This window comes from Thunnus thynnus, chromosome 15 (genome assembly GCF_963924715.1).
Source record: "Thunnus thynnus chromosome 15, fThuThy2.1, whole genome shotgun sequence".
Lineage (NCBI taxonomy): Eukaryota > Metazoa > Chordata > Actinopteri > Scombriformes > Scombridae > Thunnus > Thunnus thynnus.
Window position 1 is genome coordinate 22,769,340 of NC_089531.1, and position 18,432 is coordinate 22,787,771.

The 18,432-nt window shown below is 36.8% G+C and overlaps 2 protein-coding genes across 2 annotated transcripts; both read left to right on the forward strand.

The window, feature by feature from the left end:
* Positions 1 to 2,223: 2,223 nt before the first annotated feature.
* LOC137197890 (sodium-dependent neutral amino acid transporter B(0)AT1-like) lies at positions 2,224 to 10,076 on the forward strand. The gene is made up of 12 exons (XM_067611383.1): positions 2,224 to 2,942; positions 3,720 to 3,860; positions 3,942 to 4,079; positions 4,613 to 4,794; positions 4,915 to 5,025; positions 5,795 to 5,907; positions 6,000 to 6,128; positions 6,252 to 6,408; positions 6,543 to 6,747; positions 6,853 to 7,012; positions 8,432 to 8,594; positions 8,862 to 10,076. The coding sequence occupies exons 1-12, from the start codon at positions 2,744 to 2,746 to the stop codon at positions 9,066 to 9,068; spliced, it is 1,905 nt and encodes a 634-aa protein (XP_067467484.1). The 5' UTR covers positions 2,224 to 2,743; the 3' UTR covers positions 9,069 to 10,076.
* Positions 10,077 to 10,421: 345 nt separating this feature from the next.
* Positions 10,422 to 17,489, forward strand: LOC137197893 (sodium-dependent neutral amino acid transporter B(0)AT1-like). Its single transcript, XM_067611386.1, has 12 exons — positions 10,422 to 10,768; positions 13,621 to 13,761; positions 13,882 to 14,019; positions 14,105 to 14,286; positions 14,441 to 14,551; positions 14,661 to 14,773; positions 14,923 to 15,051; positions 15,652 to 15,808; positions 15,905 to 16,109; positions 16,237 to 16,396; positions 16,655 to 16,817; positions 17,077 to 17,489. Exons 1-12 carry the CDS (start codon positions 10,570 to 10,572, stop codon positions 17,215 to 17,217), a joined length of 1,839 nt encoding a protein of 612 aa, XP_067467487.1. The 5' UTR covers positions 10,422 to 10,569; the 3' UTR covers positions 17,218 to 17,489.
* The last annotated feature ends 943 nt before the right edge of the window (positions 17,490 to 18,432 follow it).

The window sequence follows — 18,432 nt, forward strand, 5'->3', positions numbered from 1 at the left end:
ACTTTTCTCAGTGATGTATGATTTTTACAACATTTTAGGGAGGCATCATAATGATTAAAAAAATGCTCTATTATCATTGTTTTCCCTATACATCTAGTATGTTGAGTGTTGCAGGTGACTCTGTGTGCTTTTGTTTTCCGGGGAGTGATGCTAAACTGACATACAGTACCTCACCTGGAATCCAAATTCAGTATGTTGAATGGCTGTCATTAGTTATTGTACACACATATCAATTAAAACCTTTCTGAATGTATCATACTTTCATTTTTGATTTTCTTGTCATGTTCACAGGCAACCCACCATGTTATGGACACTTAACCCTGTCCTACTGTGTTTACATCGTTATCTTCCTCTTAGTTGGAGTCCTCAGTCTTTTCATTTCAGGATTTGCTTTGAACAAATTATTCCAAAGATACTGCTGAGAGAAAACGATCAATAAACATGAGCTCAACACTATCTCTGGCAAAATCAACATGTGCTGTATGACGCACCCATAAAGTCATAAAATGACAAGAACATTGCACTGGATTTTGCCGCTTTATTGATGTGAAGTCTCATTTCTCTCTAACTAAAGGAGTCAGAAGTGTAGTCAGAAATAAGGCAGATGTTAAACTGTTTTGGGGTGTATGGGGGGAAATTTATTTGGATGCTAAGATTTTATGTGTACTTTATTCAAAACAAGAGGCCAGTGCAATAAAACAGGATTACTTATTCGATGGAACTTCTGCTGCTTTACTCTGTTTAAATTTAGTTTGTTGAAGTGGTTTAATTTTGAGATTGTTAACTGTATTTTGTGTGTGTTGTGTTGACAAATGGAGATATTTTTATTATTTTTATAATATATATTTTTTTATTATTTCAATAATACTACAGTATTTGATTGTATCTTTTGTAAAAAGCTGGATAAAATTTTTACAATGACATTGGCCTCATTTTCAGTCAGTTGCTTGACAACACATCCTGCAATATGTAACACTATAACACTGAATTTGTTTTCTTTTTACTCCAAACCACTCTCTGAGTTGAATGTGATCAAAAAAGGAAAAGTATTTCAACACAGGATATTTTTGTGGATTTATGAATGGCATTTGAACTGACTTGCAAATGAATTAGAGTATATGAGTCCTAATTTAACAAGGCAATATGTTATTATTTCATTGTTTTGATGGAACACAGCTCAGTCAGTTTTATACATTACACAATGGTATGTCATCATACTCTAAAAATGTATTCTAACCATAATTTTTACAATTTCCACATTTATAAAAATGTCATTTCTGTGACAATCACATTTACATTTTACACAAAAATATGTGTATGTATGTGATGGAAAAGACTGAAAATAATGGAAATAACATACAAATAGTGATTCTGAGCATTACATTTCAAAAGTTGGATGTGTTTAACCAATGTCAAGTTCTCTGCGTAGGGTTTTTAGTTGACAGAGCTCACTGTAACTTGAAACAACTAAGATAAGAGATAAGATCTTCTCAACTTTGAAAACACATACAGTACTTCACCTTTAGAGAAAATGCTGTAAATGAATAAAACATAAGAAAAAGAAGAAATACATTCATCAGTGTGACACATGCAGTATGTGGCACAAATAAACAAACTGCAAAATACATAAATGCTGCAGTTCTTTTAGTAGATATAATGTAAGACACCGAACATACACACAGATAGCTTTATGAACATCCTTGACATAACGGCTATAGATTACGAGTCAATATACACCTCTCTATAAATGTCGACTTCAGTCTCTCTGTGGTTAATTATTGCATTAGGAAGGAACACTGATAAGATTTCTATATTCACTGCTTCACAGGTACACTGCAGGAAAAATATCATGATACAAATTCAAAAAGGAAAATCATATCTTTTAGTCTGTGGCATTTTGGAAATGACGCCAAACATTATCATTTATAATTTCATAGATTCATGATAGATTTATAACATTAGCATATAATAAATCTCAGTATCTGGACAACATGTGTCTTTACAGGCTGAAATGATATGCAAGCAGATCTTTATGTAATAAAACAATCTGATGACTCAAGGACTGGAGAAGGTGTGGCCTGATAGTTATGATAAGATTTGATGGAAAATGTGTTGCCACTGTCTGTAGAGAATTTCATTCTTTCTATCAAACAAAGTGATACAAAATTGTAGTTTTTGCCACAATAATCAATAAAGTCATACTGTTTGAAAAAGAGTTATATAGTAAAACAATCAACACAACACTCCTCACAACTTTTTGAACTTGAACAAAGGCTTCTCATTTAGTTTCTTGTGTCTCTTATTCAACTATGACTTTGCACCATTTCTCTTACAAACTCATGAATATCAGACTCATCTATCACAGAAAAGTGTTGGCAATGGCACCTCATGTGAAGTATTAACCATTATGGAAAACACTGCACTTTCTTCTGCCTAAAATTGCTGACATTACATAATACAATACAGACTCTAATGAGCAACTGATAACTGCAGTTTAGGTGCCATAGGTCACAGTAAATACCTCAGTGCCCATTCAGATGAAACACAGTAGGGGTAAAGGACTCCGAGGAGGACAGTCCACAGAGAATCAGTAACAGTTTCCACAGAGGAGGCTGATCCAGGACAGGCACACCCTCTTGAAGGTTGCACTGGAAAGTGACAAATCCAACAACTGAATACCAAAGAGAGCCTCAACAGCTACATTTTGCAATTCGGTGTCCAGTGAAGTTTATAAAAAGGCACCATGAAGCTGAAGATTCCAAATCCAGGACTGGATGATCGGATCCCCTCTCATGGGGACCTGGAGAGGATGGAGACTGAGGAGGCAGGAGACAGGCCCAAATGGGACAACAAAGCCCAGTATCTGCTCACCTGTGTGGGATTCTGCGTGGGACTTGGCAACGTTTGGAGGTTCCCGTACCTGTGTCAAAGCCATGGAGGAGGTAGGCTTGGATGAGAGTGACTGGATGTTTGAGTTTTTTCAAAAAAGATAGAAGGAGCATGCAAGAAAGTGAGCAGTGAATATGAATGAGGAAATTAATCTAAATATTTCCTTTACCCCTTTTCAGTAACTGATTATTTGAGCATTTCCAAAACTCAGTCATCCCACTTTTTGTCTGAATTAAACCATAACACCCATAAGTACAGTAGACTGTAACACATAAACTGTCCCATTTGAAATTGAATTTTCATGTATAAAGGCTCCACCAATTTAAAATAAGAAGGATTTTTTTAACATTGTGAGCCAACTGAGATTTGGAAAACTTGGGAGTTAATGTTTGAATGTGCAGTAATATTTTTACACACAGCAGAGACAAAGTATTCATGGCAGAGTACACGGACTGATTCATTTAAGTCTCCAATAAATTTGAATAGACAGAAATGCTTGTTTTTAAAAGCTCAGTTTAAAATAAATAGATTTATCCCTCGGAAAATGTCTACTAACTCAGAATTATTCAACAATTTCAACTTAAATATTACAACTTGTACTACTGGAATTAATTACTTTTCTGTTGTTTTGTCAAACTTTATGCTGACTGAATTTGTCTTTTCAAGGTAAATGTAGGTAATAAAACATACAAAATGCTTTTTACAGTTTATGGGTGTCTTGATGGAAGCAGTTTTGTGGAGTGAAGTGCTGAGTATTTACTTACACTCACATTAAAGTGAATCACTCACCACATTGACAACGCATAACAACCATTTAAATGTATTTCCAGGGGCATTTATGATCCCATTCCTCATCCTTCTGGTTCTGGAGGGAATCCCACTGCTGCACCTGGAGTTTGCCATCGGTCAGCGTCTGAGGAAAGGCAGCGTGGGAGTGTGGAGATCTATCCATCCTTGCCTGACTGGAGTTGGTGGGTGAAAACATACACTTTTGGTTGTGTATTTTTATTTAAAAGCAATACTACAATACTAATTGTTGTATTCTGTTACAGGTATTGCGTCCTTGCTTGTCTCATTTTTGGTGGGCATGTACTACAACACCATCATGGCTTGGATCATGTGGTACCTCTTCAACTCCTTTCAGGATCCCCTGCCATGGAGCCAGTGTCCTCTCAATGCTAACAGGACAGGTATGTCTTCATCCATCAAGATAACAGTCAGAGAAACTTTAAAAAACTACAGTGACAGTTACTGTAGATATATTTCTGAAAATGGCTTCACAAAATCAATTAACATTAGACAAAAAGAGATGCTTTCAGAGCCTAGTTTCTTCAGGAATCAAATGTTACACAAGCAAGCCCTTCGTAGTCTACCTTTCATGCAAATCTGGTAACAATGAGAAGATACTACTCTCACATCTGTTCAGTAAATATAAGGCTACAGCTAGCAGCAGGCTAGCTTATCCAAAGACTGGAAACTAGGAAACACTACAGATTGGCTGGCTATGTCCAAAGTTAAAAAATCCTCCTAACAGCACCTCACTGCTCCACTGCCAAAATTAGTCTGGCACATAATTCCTGAAATGTAAAAACAACAAGCTGTGAAACCACAAGTTAACATTTCAGTTTTTCAGCTGGGAGTGGTATATTCTTCTCATCTGTAGTCATTTTCTTTAACTACAGAATGTGATCCTAGATTTTCCTTTTGTTATCTGCCCCTACAGGTCTGGTGGAGGAGTGCGCACGGAGCACTACTGTTGACTACTTCTGGTACAGAGAGACTCTAAACATTTCAACAGCTATCGATGAATCTGGAGGTCTGCAGTGGTGGATGGTGCTCGCTCTGGTGGCAGCCTGGGCCCTGCTCTACGTCTGCTGCATCAGGGGGATTGAGACCACCGGCAAGGTCTGAGAGTAATCAAATGTGGGAGACTGGGAGTGCATATATGTTTTGTTTTTTTGTTTTTTTAAAAATATACAGGCATATTATATCGTTGAATAATTTTGTCATTCTCTCATTTCTCAGGCTGTGTACATCACCTCCACTCTACCATACTTGGTCCTCACTATCTTTCTCATCAGAGGACTGACTCTAAAAGGCTCTCTAGAGGGAATCAAGTTCCTCTTCACACCAGATGTAAGCACTGTTGTAACCAACATTTGTCAGTTAAATTGATATCATGCAATTTTTTTAAGGAATAGTTTCATTTGTTTAATTTTGGAAAATTAAAGAAATTTTTTTCTTGCACGAAGTTAAATAATATGATTTATACCAATCTCATGTCTGTTCAGTAAATATAAGGCTACAGCCAGAAGCCGGTTAGCTTAATTTAGCATAACACTGGAAATAGCCTGGTTCTGTCTGACCAGTATTGCTAAAGCTCCGAAATTAACATGTTACAAACAACAGAAACTGCAGCAATAAAGCAAAAGAAAAATGAAGCTGTAATTAGAATAAGCAGAGATTACCAAGATTATGCAAGACAAAGAAAAATTTTTTGCAATAAAATTTCATCACAAGACTGATAAAAGCTGATAATCAAAGTTCAAACACTGTATAGCCAATAAATTATGCATACAATGTCTTTCAAATCATGACATGAGTAATATCCAGATAACAACTGGATATTAATATAGCAATAAATTTATCACCCAGTTATTTTTCAGGATTCTTAAACAATAGTCAATCTTTTTTTAAACTCCTCCTGGTTTTATTGTGTGTCCTTGAAGATTAGAGGTCAGACAGATTATATAGAGATTATATAATCCTAGTGTGCAGTAACATCACACATCAATTATTAACAATGGCCAGGACATAAGGAGATAGTGCTTACTGTCAGCTTTAAAGAACAGGAAGTAATCTAGGCTCATTTTCACAAGGAATTTATGTTTTTATTCTCTTTTAGGTGAATGAGTTAATGAACCCATCAACCTGGTTGGATGCGGGTGCTCAGGTTTTCTACTCCTTCTCCTTGGCTTTTGGAGGTCTCATCTCCTTCTCCAGTTACAACTCTATTCAGTGAGTAACTGCCTCATCATTAGTACTGTCATAGAGGAGTTCTCTGTTTAGCAGTTCCCCTTCCATGATCTACATTTTACATTTTCTTGTAGCAACAACTGTGAGCAGGATGCCGTTCTCATCTCCATCATCAATGGCTGCACCTCAGTGTACTCTGCAACGGTTATCTACTCCATTATTGGCTTCAGGGCAACACAAAAATTTGACGACTGCACGGGAGAGTGAGTTTCAGATTGGGAATTTGGTGGTCAAACTCATCCAAATGTGCAAAAACACATTTTATTTGCAAACTAAGTGTGATTCACCTATATGAGGCTGAAGTTATGTCTGTGGATCTTTTGCAGCAACATCTTGAAGCTGATGAATGCCTTCAACTACCCTGAAAACAGCATCACAGATGGCAACTATGATGAGGTTCTGACACACCTCAATCAGACAAATCCTGATATCATTCAAGGGTTGCAACTAGAGCACTGTGACATGCAGTCTTTCCTCAGTCAGGTCAGTAAAGAACATTTAAATATACTGCCAGTGCTGTTAATCAGTCTATTATCTACAATTTATCCATCATTAGTCCAAATGAAATGACTTAACAGAGTGTTAAAGACCGAAATATTTGGTGTATACTCCTTTAGGGGGTGGAAGGAACAGGTCTGGCCTTTATCGTGTTCACAGAGGCCATTATCAAGATGCCTGTTTCTCCTCTCTGGGCTGTCCTCTTCTTCATCATGCTCTTCTGCCTTGGCCTCTCAACTATGTTTGGGAACATTGAGGGAGTAGTTGTTCCTTTGCAGGACCTTAGACTGTTGCCCAAAACATGGCCCAAAGAAGTTTTTTGTGGTAATTACTTATATTTCATTTTGTACATAAAATCATTTTCATGTTGAAATAGAAAAATTGATATGGGTATTTCAGTGTAATCAGTTGTTTTGTTTTGTGTTTCAGGTCTGACATGCTTGATCTCATTCGCCCTTGGGCTCATATTTGCCATGCGCTCTGGAAACTACTGGTTAGCTCTTTTTGACAACTTTGCTGGCTCTATCCCTCTTCTGATCATCGGATTCTGTGAAATGATTGCTGTTATCTACATCTATGGCGTAGATAGGTGAGTGTCCTGGAAGTGATTGATCAGTGCAAATTCACAGTGTCCAAGGTAATTGTTTTTCACAATGTTAAAGGCTGATTTATGGTAGATTGCTCGACACTGTTGATAAGTGTTGCTCACAAGAAATGACATATTTTCAACAAAAATTGTTGCTTGACACTTTCCTCTCATGTCACGCACCTGGAGAATAATGTTATGTCGCGGAGTGTTATTGAGAAGTGCTAATGACGGCATGGAGAATTGTAGTTTTCACTTCCTTATTGATATTTTGGTCTGTAACTTTAGATAACTTGTAACGTCCTTGTCTAATTAGTCCTGGTCGGGATGATGCAATGTAACTAGACAAGCTGGCTGGAGGATAGCATCTGGTTACCATGGAGATGACTGAACCCTTTCACTGAAGCATAAATTGAAAACATCATGCAACGCTTTAATTTCTACTAAGTGACACTTACATCACATCACAACTGTTATCACACTTATCACGACCTACCATAAATCAGCCTTTAGCAGTGTGGTTGTAGAGATGACAGCATCAGTTAGTATATTTGGTCTAGACTGAAATATCTCAGCAAATATTAAATACTAAATTTTGTATGGACAATCATAGATCCTTAATGATGAATATTAGTCACATATATATATATTCCATATAGCACCATTATAAAATCATAGTTTAGATTTGTCCACTATTTTGGTTTATCAAATACCTGTAAAACTAATGACAACCCCATCAACCTCAACTGTACCTTATGTTTGTTAGCATACTAACATTTGCTACTAAGATGATTATGTTAAACACATATACCTGCTAATCATCAGCGTAAGAATCGTCATTGTGAACATATGAGCATGCTGATGTTAGCATCTAGCTGAAAGCACCTCTGTGCCTAAGTGCTGTCTCACAGAGCCGCTAGTGTGATCTTAAAACAGTGCAAAAGTGAAGGAAATAACACAGCACAATGTATTCTGACCTTGGAGCAGAGATAATGTGTTACAATTGGAATAAAAGAGATAAAGAGGTACAGAGTGTACTGTTGATGTAGTAACACCATGGTGAGGAATGTGGAAAATGTTTAGCTCAGAGTTTTATAATATTATTAATAAAAGTAGTAAAAATGCTAGTAATTAGTTATTAAATGTGCAAAATATTCTGTAACAGTATGTTTTACACAAATTAATATGGGACACAAGGTTCGGTTAGCCTAAAGTAATATAGTTCAAGTAATAGAGTGCTAATTTTCACATGGTTAAAAAAGGTTTAGGTCCAGTGTAGCATCAACACGTTGAACACAGGCTGTAACAGCCACACAAGCTGCTTTATTTACTGTAACTAATAAAAGTACAAGGTCGTCTTTTATGGATGCTTTCATACACACTCAGCTGACACTAAGTCTCCCTCTTATTGCTTCCACACAGGTTTAACAAGGACATTGAGTTTATGATTGGCCACAAGCCCAATATTTTCTGGCAGGTGACATGGAGGGTGGTTAGTCCACTCATCATGGTCGTCATCTTGATTTTCTACTTTGTAACCCAAGTCACAAAGACTCTCACCTATTTGGTTTGGGACCAGGAGGCGGTAAGTGTGTTCATCACTTAAGTCTTAATTGAGATCATATAAAATAAAGATGTGGGTTTTAAAGAAGTAGCAGCCTTAAGAGGTTTCTAAATGTGTCTTTTATCAGTTTTGGTAAAATATGATAAAGGGTTTGGTGGAGGTTCTGGAGTTAATAATAGGTGTGATGAAGTGTGTGGAGGCTTTTCCTCATCATTACTGAGGAAACATGTAGTGTTTTATACATTGCTGTTGACTTAATCATAACACTGTCCTTTACTCTGGCCATAGGAGAGCTTCCCCACCCTCGAAGCGCGTCCTTATCCTTCTTGGGTCTATGTCATCGTTTTTATCCTTGCTGGAATTCCCAGTTTATCCATCCCAGCGGTTGCCCTCTTCAAATTCATCCAGAAGAAATGTTGCAAGCAGAAGGAATACACTGGTGACACAGTGAAATCTATCTCCTCCAAAATACAAATGAGTGACAAAGAGTTTTAGATAGATTTTACCTTGATTATTTAATAACAAGATGAAGGAATGTGGACATTTTATTTGTTGTTTGTATATTATGCTTATTACTTTTTTCTTCCTCCCATATCCTGGACACCAGGAGAAGAGCACACTATGACTTTTAACTGAGAAATGTAGAAGTAAATTTGGAAGTGTTTTCTGTAAAATAATGTAGGTTTGGAGAAGAAAGTAATTGATGTTGCTTTTCATACAATTGTAATATTGGTTTCCCACTGTGCTAATATTTCACATGTTATTGTATGTTATACATTAAAGGAGTAGTTTGACATTTTGGGGAATACGTTTCACTTTCTTGCAAAAGTTGGACGAGAAGATCGATGTTAATCTAATGTGTGGATGGTAAATATGAAGGAACAGCCAGCAGCTGGTCAGCTTAGCTTGGCAGAAACTGCTAGCCTGGCTCTGTGCAAAGGTAACAAAGTCTGCCTACCAGCAACTCTAATGCTCACTTGATTTACACATTACATCTCGTTTGTTTAATACTTTGCACAAAGCTAAGCTAACCAGCTGCTGCATGTTGCTCCATATTAGTTCTACATACATAAAAACAGTATTGGCAAGCAAGAAAGAGAAAAAGTGTATTTTCCTAAATATGCCAAGCAAAAAAAATTGCAATAATTTATTTTAAAACAGTATTTTGTAAATAATCTTTAATAGAGGAGCAAATTTTTTGTTAAAACTTTAAACATACTGTTGTGTAAATCTTGTTTTGTTTTGTTTTTTTAAACCAAAAATGACTATATTCATGGCATCAGTGCTTTTTAACCCACTTTTGTGTTGTTTATAAGGTTTTTGGCATATAGCCAAGGGACTATTGTAAAGTTTTAATATTTTGTGTGTATCACAGCACTGCACTTACACTGCCATAAACTGCCTGTCAGTTTATGATCTGTAAATGTTCCTCTCTCACCAGTTCAAACTAAAGAGCAAAATGAAGAGGTTACATGCTATGAAAATAAATCATGTGGAATATCATTGAGATTACTGGTTCTTTCAAGGATTTTGAGACATACGTACATTTAGTTGTTTTTTTTTTTCATTGAACCAATGAAATTGGATTCTGTTTTAACACTGACATACAGTGGTTTTGAATAATCAGCAAATTTTAGAAACAAGAGACCAAAGCGATATGTACAATCTTATCCTTTTCACACTGTATCTATTTTAGAAGCAAAAGAGACCATCTAGTGATTAAGCTTAATAATTACTTTAAGTTGAGTATTTTTCAGGATAGACATGAAACTCAGAACATTTACCCTAGTATTAATTATTAAATTATGGTTATACAAGAGCAAAAGTACAGGGCGTACTTTCACTAATCTATGGACCACAACAGATAAAGTTAAAGATCATAAACTTGTTTCAAAATTGCTGAGTGCTCCTTTGTGGACATTCATACATTAAACCCTCACTAATGCTTTAACTGTAGTAGAGACAACTCCCCTGCTTCAGTGCATATGTGGACACCATGAGACTGGTACTTCCTAACCCAGGACTGGATCTGCGGATCCCTAACCATGAGGATCTTGACAGGATGGAGAAGGAGGAGGCCGGGAGCAGGCCCAAGTGGGACAACAAAGCTCAGTACATCTTAACCTGTGTGGGCTTTTGCATTGGGCTTGGTAACGTGTGGCGATTCCCTTACTTGTGTCAAAGTCATGGAGGAGGTAAGCTGGAGGGGTAGAGAGAGTCTGTGGTTTAACTGTTAAAAGACTTTCAATTTTTGAATGTTTGTTTGAAAAATTATAGACTGGTTGAGGCACCCAGGAGTCAGGTTATTGTTTACTCAGGTACCTTCATTTGTGATTTTGCTGGAGTCACTTTTAGTAGTTTACCTGTGCAGCATTAGTATGGGTCATTGAGGGATTACGAAAGGCCATAGCTATTACCAGATATCTAAACGTCTAAATCTTAACATTTCCACTACAAAATTCACTAGTCCTTTGTGCCTGAGGCAAAATGGAAACTTAAATATATCACTCATTCATGGCCACAAGAGAGTGGTGTGACATTTCCATCAAGTTATATGAATGATTCTCAGACTGTGAGATCTCCTGAAGTAATGGCTAATCTTTGGCATGATGAGCAAAAGACAGAGAATGTGGGGTCTGCTCTGTTATTGCTATATGCATTCGCACTGCATACATTACATCACGTGTGTGTGTGTGTGGGCAGGGTTAGGTTGTGGGATTTTTTTGTTTGGTTTTTTTTTTGTGCTTGTTTTTGTTTTTTTGATAAGTTTCAGTATTAAGTGGATCATTGTTGTTCTTTTGATATGCTGTGGATTGAGCCACAGGGGATGAGACGCAGGTTTCAAAAGACATGCATATTTTAAAAGTATAATCTGTTGTTGTTGTTCTGTGACTGGTTAACTAGAGGTTTCAAGCCCATAAAGTTAAAACCAGTGTCCATAGTCCATGTAATCAGTCACAGTAATGTGACACTTCTGATCGATACAAAACAATAACAATATTATATTTTAGGCCTCTGTAAGTTTTTTGAAATTGCATTTAATCTTTTGTCTAAGTAATACAATATACAATATTGTATTTAAACATCTGTAAATAACTATAGTCATAAACTTTGCTTATCACAGTATTATATAACAATGAACCTGTAACCTTGTACACTTCAGTTAATACCAAACTGCCATTAACTGTTATCAACAAAGCTCTTTTTAAAAACGTGACATACAGTACATGCTATAGTGTATGGTGATATTTCAACCTTGCTTATATTCCTACAGTTCATATCATCTGCAACACTTCATCATAATGCTATAATTATACATGCATTGTCCGAAATCTAGACCAGAATAAAACCTTAAAATGCAGAGAGCTGAATGGTACAGAGGCCGAGAACAGCTGTACTTGCAATTTTTTTTTTAATGCCGTTATCTCAAGATGATTAGTTAATTATTTTGCTACCTTGTGAAAAACTGCTTTGTTACCTTGAGATAACAAGATAATCAACCTGTTATCACAAGAAAACAAAGGGTTGTTTCCTTTTATCAGAGATTAGGAGTTCCATGCCAGCATAAATGATGGGATAAATGAAGCTTTCTAAAGCTGTGAATCAAATTAAGCAATTGTGTTGAAAACGGTTCACTGTTTCGAAGCATTTGATGCAGTCAAAATGGCGACATCTGCTGGGCAACTTTGACATTGCTTTTATATGTAAGGATTTGGGGCAAGACATCATGAAGCAGGCAAAATATATGTAAACTCACCACTACCATCTGTTTGACGTTTTCTGCCATATTTTATTCATTAAAGGCTGTGATCTCGAGAAAACAAAAATCGTTATCTTGAGAAATCAGCCTTTTGTTTTCTCAAGATAATGAGATAAATTAACCATGACAAAATGAGCTTTGTTATCTCAAGATCATGGGATAATTAACTTGTGATCTCGAAATAATGGTATTAAAAAAAAAAATTGCAAACACAGCCATTCTTGGCTTCCATACAATAGAGATATGGACCACGTTCCTTTATTTAATTGACTCGATGTCAAATCACAATACTAACATGCTAATAATGTTTCGCAGGTAATGTTAACCATGTTTAGCAAGTTAGCTAACATGGGCTGATTAGCACAAGACACAAAATACAGCAGAGGCTGAAGGGAATATAATAAGTTTGCTGGTATTCAGTCATTAACTAAACTGAACAACTAGTAGTGGACAAATTGAAAGTTATTACACACTAAGAAACACTGTGTTAAAATTTTACAGAGTTTGTGTCAATACAGCGCCGACACAATACTGGGATAATGTTACCCATAAAGCCACTCAAGACAAGGCATTGTTTTGGACCAGTTTTATGTGTTATTTTTCATTTTTACTGTTGGGTTATTAACCCACACTAAAGCGGGTTATAATCTACTCTACTCTTTTTAAACTTGCATGTCACAGTTTGTTATTGATTGTTAATAACTTTTAAATGCCATATGCACATCGTTTTTACAAGAAACAATACATTTGTGACCATTTCAAGCTTAAGCTTGTTGTGTGTAATACTGGCAAAAAATAACAGGTTGCTACTGGGTCAAGTTAACCCGATGTTGTATTGGCGCTATATAGAGCCAAATTGGGTAAGATTTTAACACAGTGATTTTTGGTGAGTGCAATTCATTCTTTGAGGAGCATGAATGTGTGTAGCAATAATGGCAGCCAATAGTTTCACTAAAACCAACAAATGTCAACCTTATGGCGCTAAATGAAAAGTTAGGCTAGGCTAAAACATGACGGCCATGTTAGCAGTAGGCTACTTATAGGTTGGGTGGTGCTTTGAGCTAAATCTGAATGTCAGCGTGCTAACAGCCTCACAATAACAATGTTATGTGTATGTTAAGCATGTATGTTTACCATGGTCACCATTTTAGTTTAGCATGAGGCTTTGCTAGTTTTGAAGGTATTTGGTCATGTTTTTATGATGTGCTGAATGTCATGTTTACAAACATCATATGTAGAATTCAAAAATTCCGCAACTCATGACCATTAACCACATACATTTTCCAGGTGCCTTTTTAATTCCCTACCTAATCCTGCTGGTGCTAGAAGGAATGCCTCTCCTGCTGCTGGAGTTTGCAATTGGCCAGCGTCTCAGGAAAGGCAGCGTGGGAGTGTGGAGGGCCATCAGCCCTTATCTGACAGGTGTTGGTAAGTAAAATAGGCTCTGAAACAATTTGTCCAAAAGAGAAGAAAAAAGGACCCCATGGCATCAGTAGGTATCTGGCTTCCTGTGAGTTTGATATCACAGTTAATGATGCTGTCCCTCAGGTATTGCCTCCATGCTGGTGTCCTTTTTGGTTGCACTGTACTACAACACCTTAATAGCCTGGATCATGTGGTATCTCTTCAATTCCTTTCAAAACCCGCTGCCTTGGAGCCAATGTCCTCTCAATGACAATGGGACAGGTATTTGAAAATACACACATTTTCAGTCCACAAAGCATCCAGATTGCATTCAAGTTTATGTATTATATATTTGTTGCCCCTACAGGCTATGTACCAGAGTGTCAACTGAGCTCCACTGTGGATTATTACTTTTACCGTGTGACTCTGAATAGTTCAGCCTCTATATCCGACTCTGGGGGAATCCAGTGGCCCATGGTACTTTGTCTGTTAGCTGCCTGGTCAATCGTCGGTATATGCTGCATAAGGGGGATCAGCAGTACAGGCAAGGTTTGTTGAACCTACCATTAATTATGATACATTGCATAATCAGTATTATCCAGAACTTCAATAAAGCTAAATTAAATTAAAGCTAAACTAAATTAAAACTAAAATCTATTGTTCATTATCAATATTAATCCATTCTCTCTTGTCATGACCTCAGGCAGTGTACATCACAGCCATCCTGCCTTTCATAGTGTTGGCAATTTTCCTGATCCGAGGACTGACTCTTAAAGGCGCCCTGAGCGGAATCAAGTTCCTCTTCACACCAGATGTATGTTTCTAATCTTGATTAGATGAAAAGACATTATATCATTATTATATCATCAACATTATATCTCATAGCTAAAAGCCACATCACAATGTGTGCCTCGTTCTTGCAGGTGAACGAGTTGATTAAACCAACAACTTGGCTGGACGCAGGTGCCCAGGTATTTTACTCCTTTGGTTTGGCATGGGGAGGCCTCATCTCTTTCTCAAGCTACAACCCTGTTCAGTAAGAGACTGACATTTATAATAACTGTGGTGTTTAGTTCAAGTCTCATTTTGCTTACTTTGACTGAAAAGTTAGTAACCATTCTCAGACGTAAAGTCAACATTATATCGGTTGGTTACTTGGTTCTTTGTCTCATTTCTTTTCCCAAGCAACAACTGCGTGCAAGATGCTGTGGTCCTATCTGCCATAACTGGACTCGCCTCAGTCTATGCTGCTACAGTTACCTATACCATCATTGGCTTCAGGGCCACAGAGAAATATGACCACTGTATCAATGAGTGAGTAAAGTTTATTTCAAGGTTATGAAAAAGTTAAGTAGAGTTTTTTAGATTATGATAAATTTAAAAATTGAATGATTATATATCCCTCAAACTTATATCTTCAAAAATTAACTGATTGGGCCTTTAAAGAATGGGTTCAAATTTTTTTCATATAATCTCTCTAATACTACACTCATGTGGTCATTCTGTATGTACGATGAAAGAGTTATTGGTTTGCTGTCATCATAGCATAGCACGATAGCATTTAGCTCTAAGCGGAGCATTGCTTAGCCTCATAGACCTGCTATCATGGCAGTACTTCTCTCAGCAGAAACTTGGGATGGTGTTTCCTTGCTGAGCTGTAGTGGAAAGGTTATAACACAAAGAGGGCATTTTGTACTAAAAAAACTAACTTTGGAAAATACTCAGTTGTTTTGGCTAAGTCAGAGTGCAGCAGCCTCATATTAGCTTCAGTTGAACAGATTTTTACCTCATTTTTGACATGGAGTCACACTAGTAAGGGGTCACTTTACAACGAGTACGGACAGGAGGAATGATTATAACGACCAATAATTTTGACTCCTGAAATGTTTCTAACTGGTGATATTTTCTCCCAAGAAACATCATGACATTATTAAATGAATTCAATCTTCCTGAAGACAGCATCACTACAAGCAACTATGAGGCAGCCTTTAATCATCTGAACAGCTCTTATCCAGATATTGTTCTTGGATTGGAGATTAAAACCTGTGACATGCAGAAACTACTCAGTGAGGTAACTATATTGAGGAATATCATAACTATCACAAAAAATTTACTATTGTTTTTTACTCCCACCTGAATTTCAACTAACTCTTGTGTACTTATCCAGGGAGTGGAGGGAACAGGTCTGGCCTTCATTGTTTTCACAGAGGCCATCACCAAGATGCCTGGTTCCCCAATTTGGTCTGTCCTCTTTTTCATCATGCTTCTCTGCTTGGGGCTCTCAACCCTGTTTGGCAACATCGAAGGAGTGGTGGTCCCCTTGAAAGACCTCAATGTTTTCCCTAAAAAATGGCCCCATGAAGCACTGACTGGTAACTCGGTTTTTAAAAATCAATCTATACAGCATCTTTGCAATCCACAATGAAATGTACCTGTGCTGATTGTGGCTGGTTTCTGTTTTAAAACAGCTTGCCTTGTTTTTGTGCATGTGTGTTTCAGGAATTACGTGTGTTGTCTCCTTCATCATGTCCCTCCTGTTTGCACAGCATTCAGGGATTTATTGGCTAACTCTCTTTGATAACTTTGCTGGATCTGTTCCACTACTGACCATTGGACTGTTTGAGATGATAGCTGTTGTTTACATCTACGGCATAGACAGGTTAGAGCTTATTCAAACTATTTTAGCATCACACTGTTCCTCTGTGTTGGCTTGATACATGCTTGAACATCTTGATACTTGCTGTACATTTACCATATAGGCCTACCGTATATTATATTAACAGTATTAGCCGTATTCAAGTTTACTGAGAATAATTTTATAGAGATGGCAGACTTACTTAAGTTTTGTGTAACTGGGATCACTTCATGAAACATTTCAAAGCTCTTCAAAATTAATTAAAATCCTTTTGCATGGCAGGTTCAATGAGGACGTGGAGTTCATGACTGGACGTAAACCCTCCATCTTCTGGCAGTGTACATGGAGGCTCATCAGTCCTCTAATCGTCCTGGTCATCTTAGTTTTTTACCTGGTGACACAAGTTCAAGAGGAGCTCACCTATTTAGTCTGGGATCCAAACTCTGTAAGCAGATCTGCTCAATTAATTAACCTGTGTTCATTTATATTCAGATGGATCAGCTCTGATCTAAGATTCATTAACTTTTTTATGCTGCTTCATTTGAAAATGCACAAAGTTGTCATGTGTCAAACAATTTTTATGGTAAATATTAAAAGTACAGCATGTAATAGTACCTTGTTGGACTCAGGAGTTAATAATTCCTCAGTAAAGTTTGGAGAGTCATTGTATACTAAACATACTAATACCATTTTATGCTCGGCAGGAGAAGTTCCCGTCTCTGGCATCAATACCGTACCCTTCATGGATCAACGCAATCATCTTTGTTTTGGCTGGAGTCCCCAGTTTGGCTGTACCTGTGTATGCATTATGTAGGTTTCTTTTTGTTTGCTGCAAGAAAAAATAGCAACCGGAGAAAAAATGTGCCAAATTTCTTGAAGTGATAAAGATCCTAAAATTCAGAATACAACAAAATGTTATTTAGTTTGTGTTCAAAATCGATATTTATATTACAATGTTTTTTTTCTATTTATATTGATGCACAGGTTCATAAAGCACAATACTGAATTTTTATTGATGCACATATCTGCTCATGTTTTGTGCAGTTTCATGGCTACTGTATAAATATAGTCACTAATTGCACTTTTGTTTGCTAATAAAGTTTCTTGTTGTACTGGACTTTTCCAACAAGTCAGCCTTCTGTTTTCCACCCATCCATATTTTATACATCCTGTTCATCTGAGGATTATTATTCTATGTATGTATAGCATATAGCTCTCTTGTGTTTTTTGCCATTGAAACATTATTCTGCATATAACTTTCCAAAAAATACTATTCAAACATATACTGCACCAAATAACACTGTCTACCAAAACACATCAGTCAGTATTTGCCAGCAGCTGCTTTGTGACGTACAAATACACAGACAGAAGAAGTAGAGCAGCAAATTGGCCAAGAGAGGGAGCCTTTACACGGACATATAGTGGCAGGAAAGTCAGGTCTATAAGGTGCAGATAAGGCTCCCAGCATGTCATGTAGGGACAATGGAGTCTTTGACAATAATGTTCAAGGTTCTTCAACTGTTATAATATTAACAGACCACTATGACAGGAATAATAAATCACTTATTCAACCACTCCTTCAACTGTGGTGTATAGTGGTATGTTTGTATATATGATTTATATACTATTTTTATATATTTTATATTTGTATACTATTATACAATGTTTAATCAAATACAGAGAAAGCAGAGGTGGATTAATCAGCAGTCTGTACTGCTAATAGTCTAAATACAAGAACTTTTATTGGAGTATGTTCCAGCCAAACTGAACTTTGCCTCTTCATAATTGGGTGCACTTAGTCAACTGCCAGACTATTTCCCTTCAATGATTCACAAAATAATGATAAAAACAAGAATCCTATACATAATATACCTGTCACACTGTACCTGATGTCTTCTTTTAAGGACACCCCCACAGCAGACTTAACATGAAACTGTGTGAGCTAAAGGTTAATGAATTGTTACCTCATACTGTACATGTATTCTGGGGTGATTTCAGAAAAGGGGGGATTTCATGTAGTATTCTCAACTTATGAAAAGTTGCCAGTGATATGAAAACAA

Bases quoted from the DNA above. Each gene is read 5' to 3' on its own strand.
- LOC137197893 (XM_067611386.1), top strand. From the start codon at position 10,570: ATGAGACTGGTACTTCCTAACCCAGGACTGGATCTGCGGATCCCTAAC. The intron at 14,287-14,440 runs GTTTGTTGAACC...TCATGACCTCAG, and splicing joins GGATCAGCAGTACAGGCAAG to GCAGTGTACATCACAGCCAT. The intron at 16,110-16,236 runs GTAACTCGGTTT...TGTGTGTTTCAG, and splicing joins GCCCCATGAAGCACTGACTG to GAATTACGTGTGTTGTCTCC.
- LOC137197890 (XM_067611383.1), top strand. From the start codon at position 2,744: ATGAAGCTGAAGATTCCAAATCCAGGACTGGATGATCGGATCCCCTCT. The intron at 4,080-4,612 runs GTATGTCTTCAT...CTGCCCCTACAG, and splicing joins TCTCAATGCTAACAGGACAG to GTCTGGTGGAGGAGTGCGCA. The intron at 5,026-5,794 runs GTAAGCACTGTT...ATTCTCTTTTAG, and splicing joins AGTTCCTCTTCACACCAGAT to GTGAATGAGTTAATGAACCC.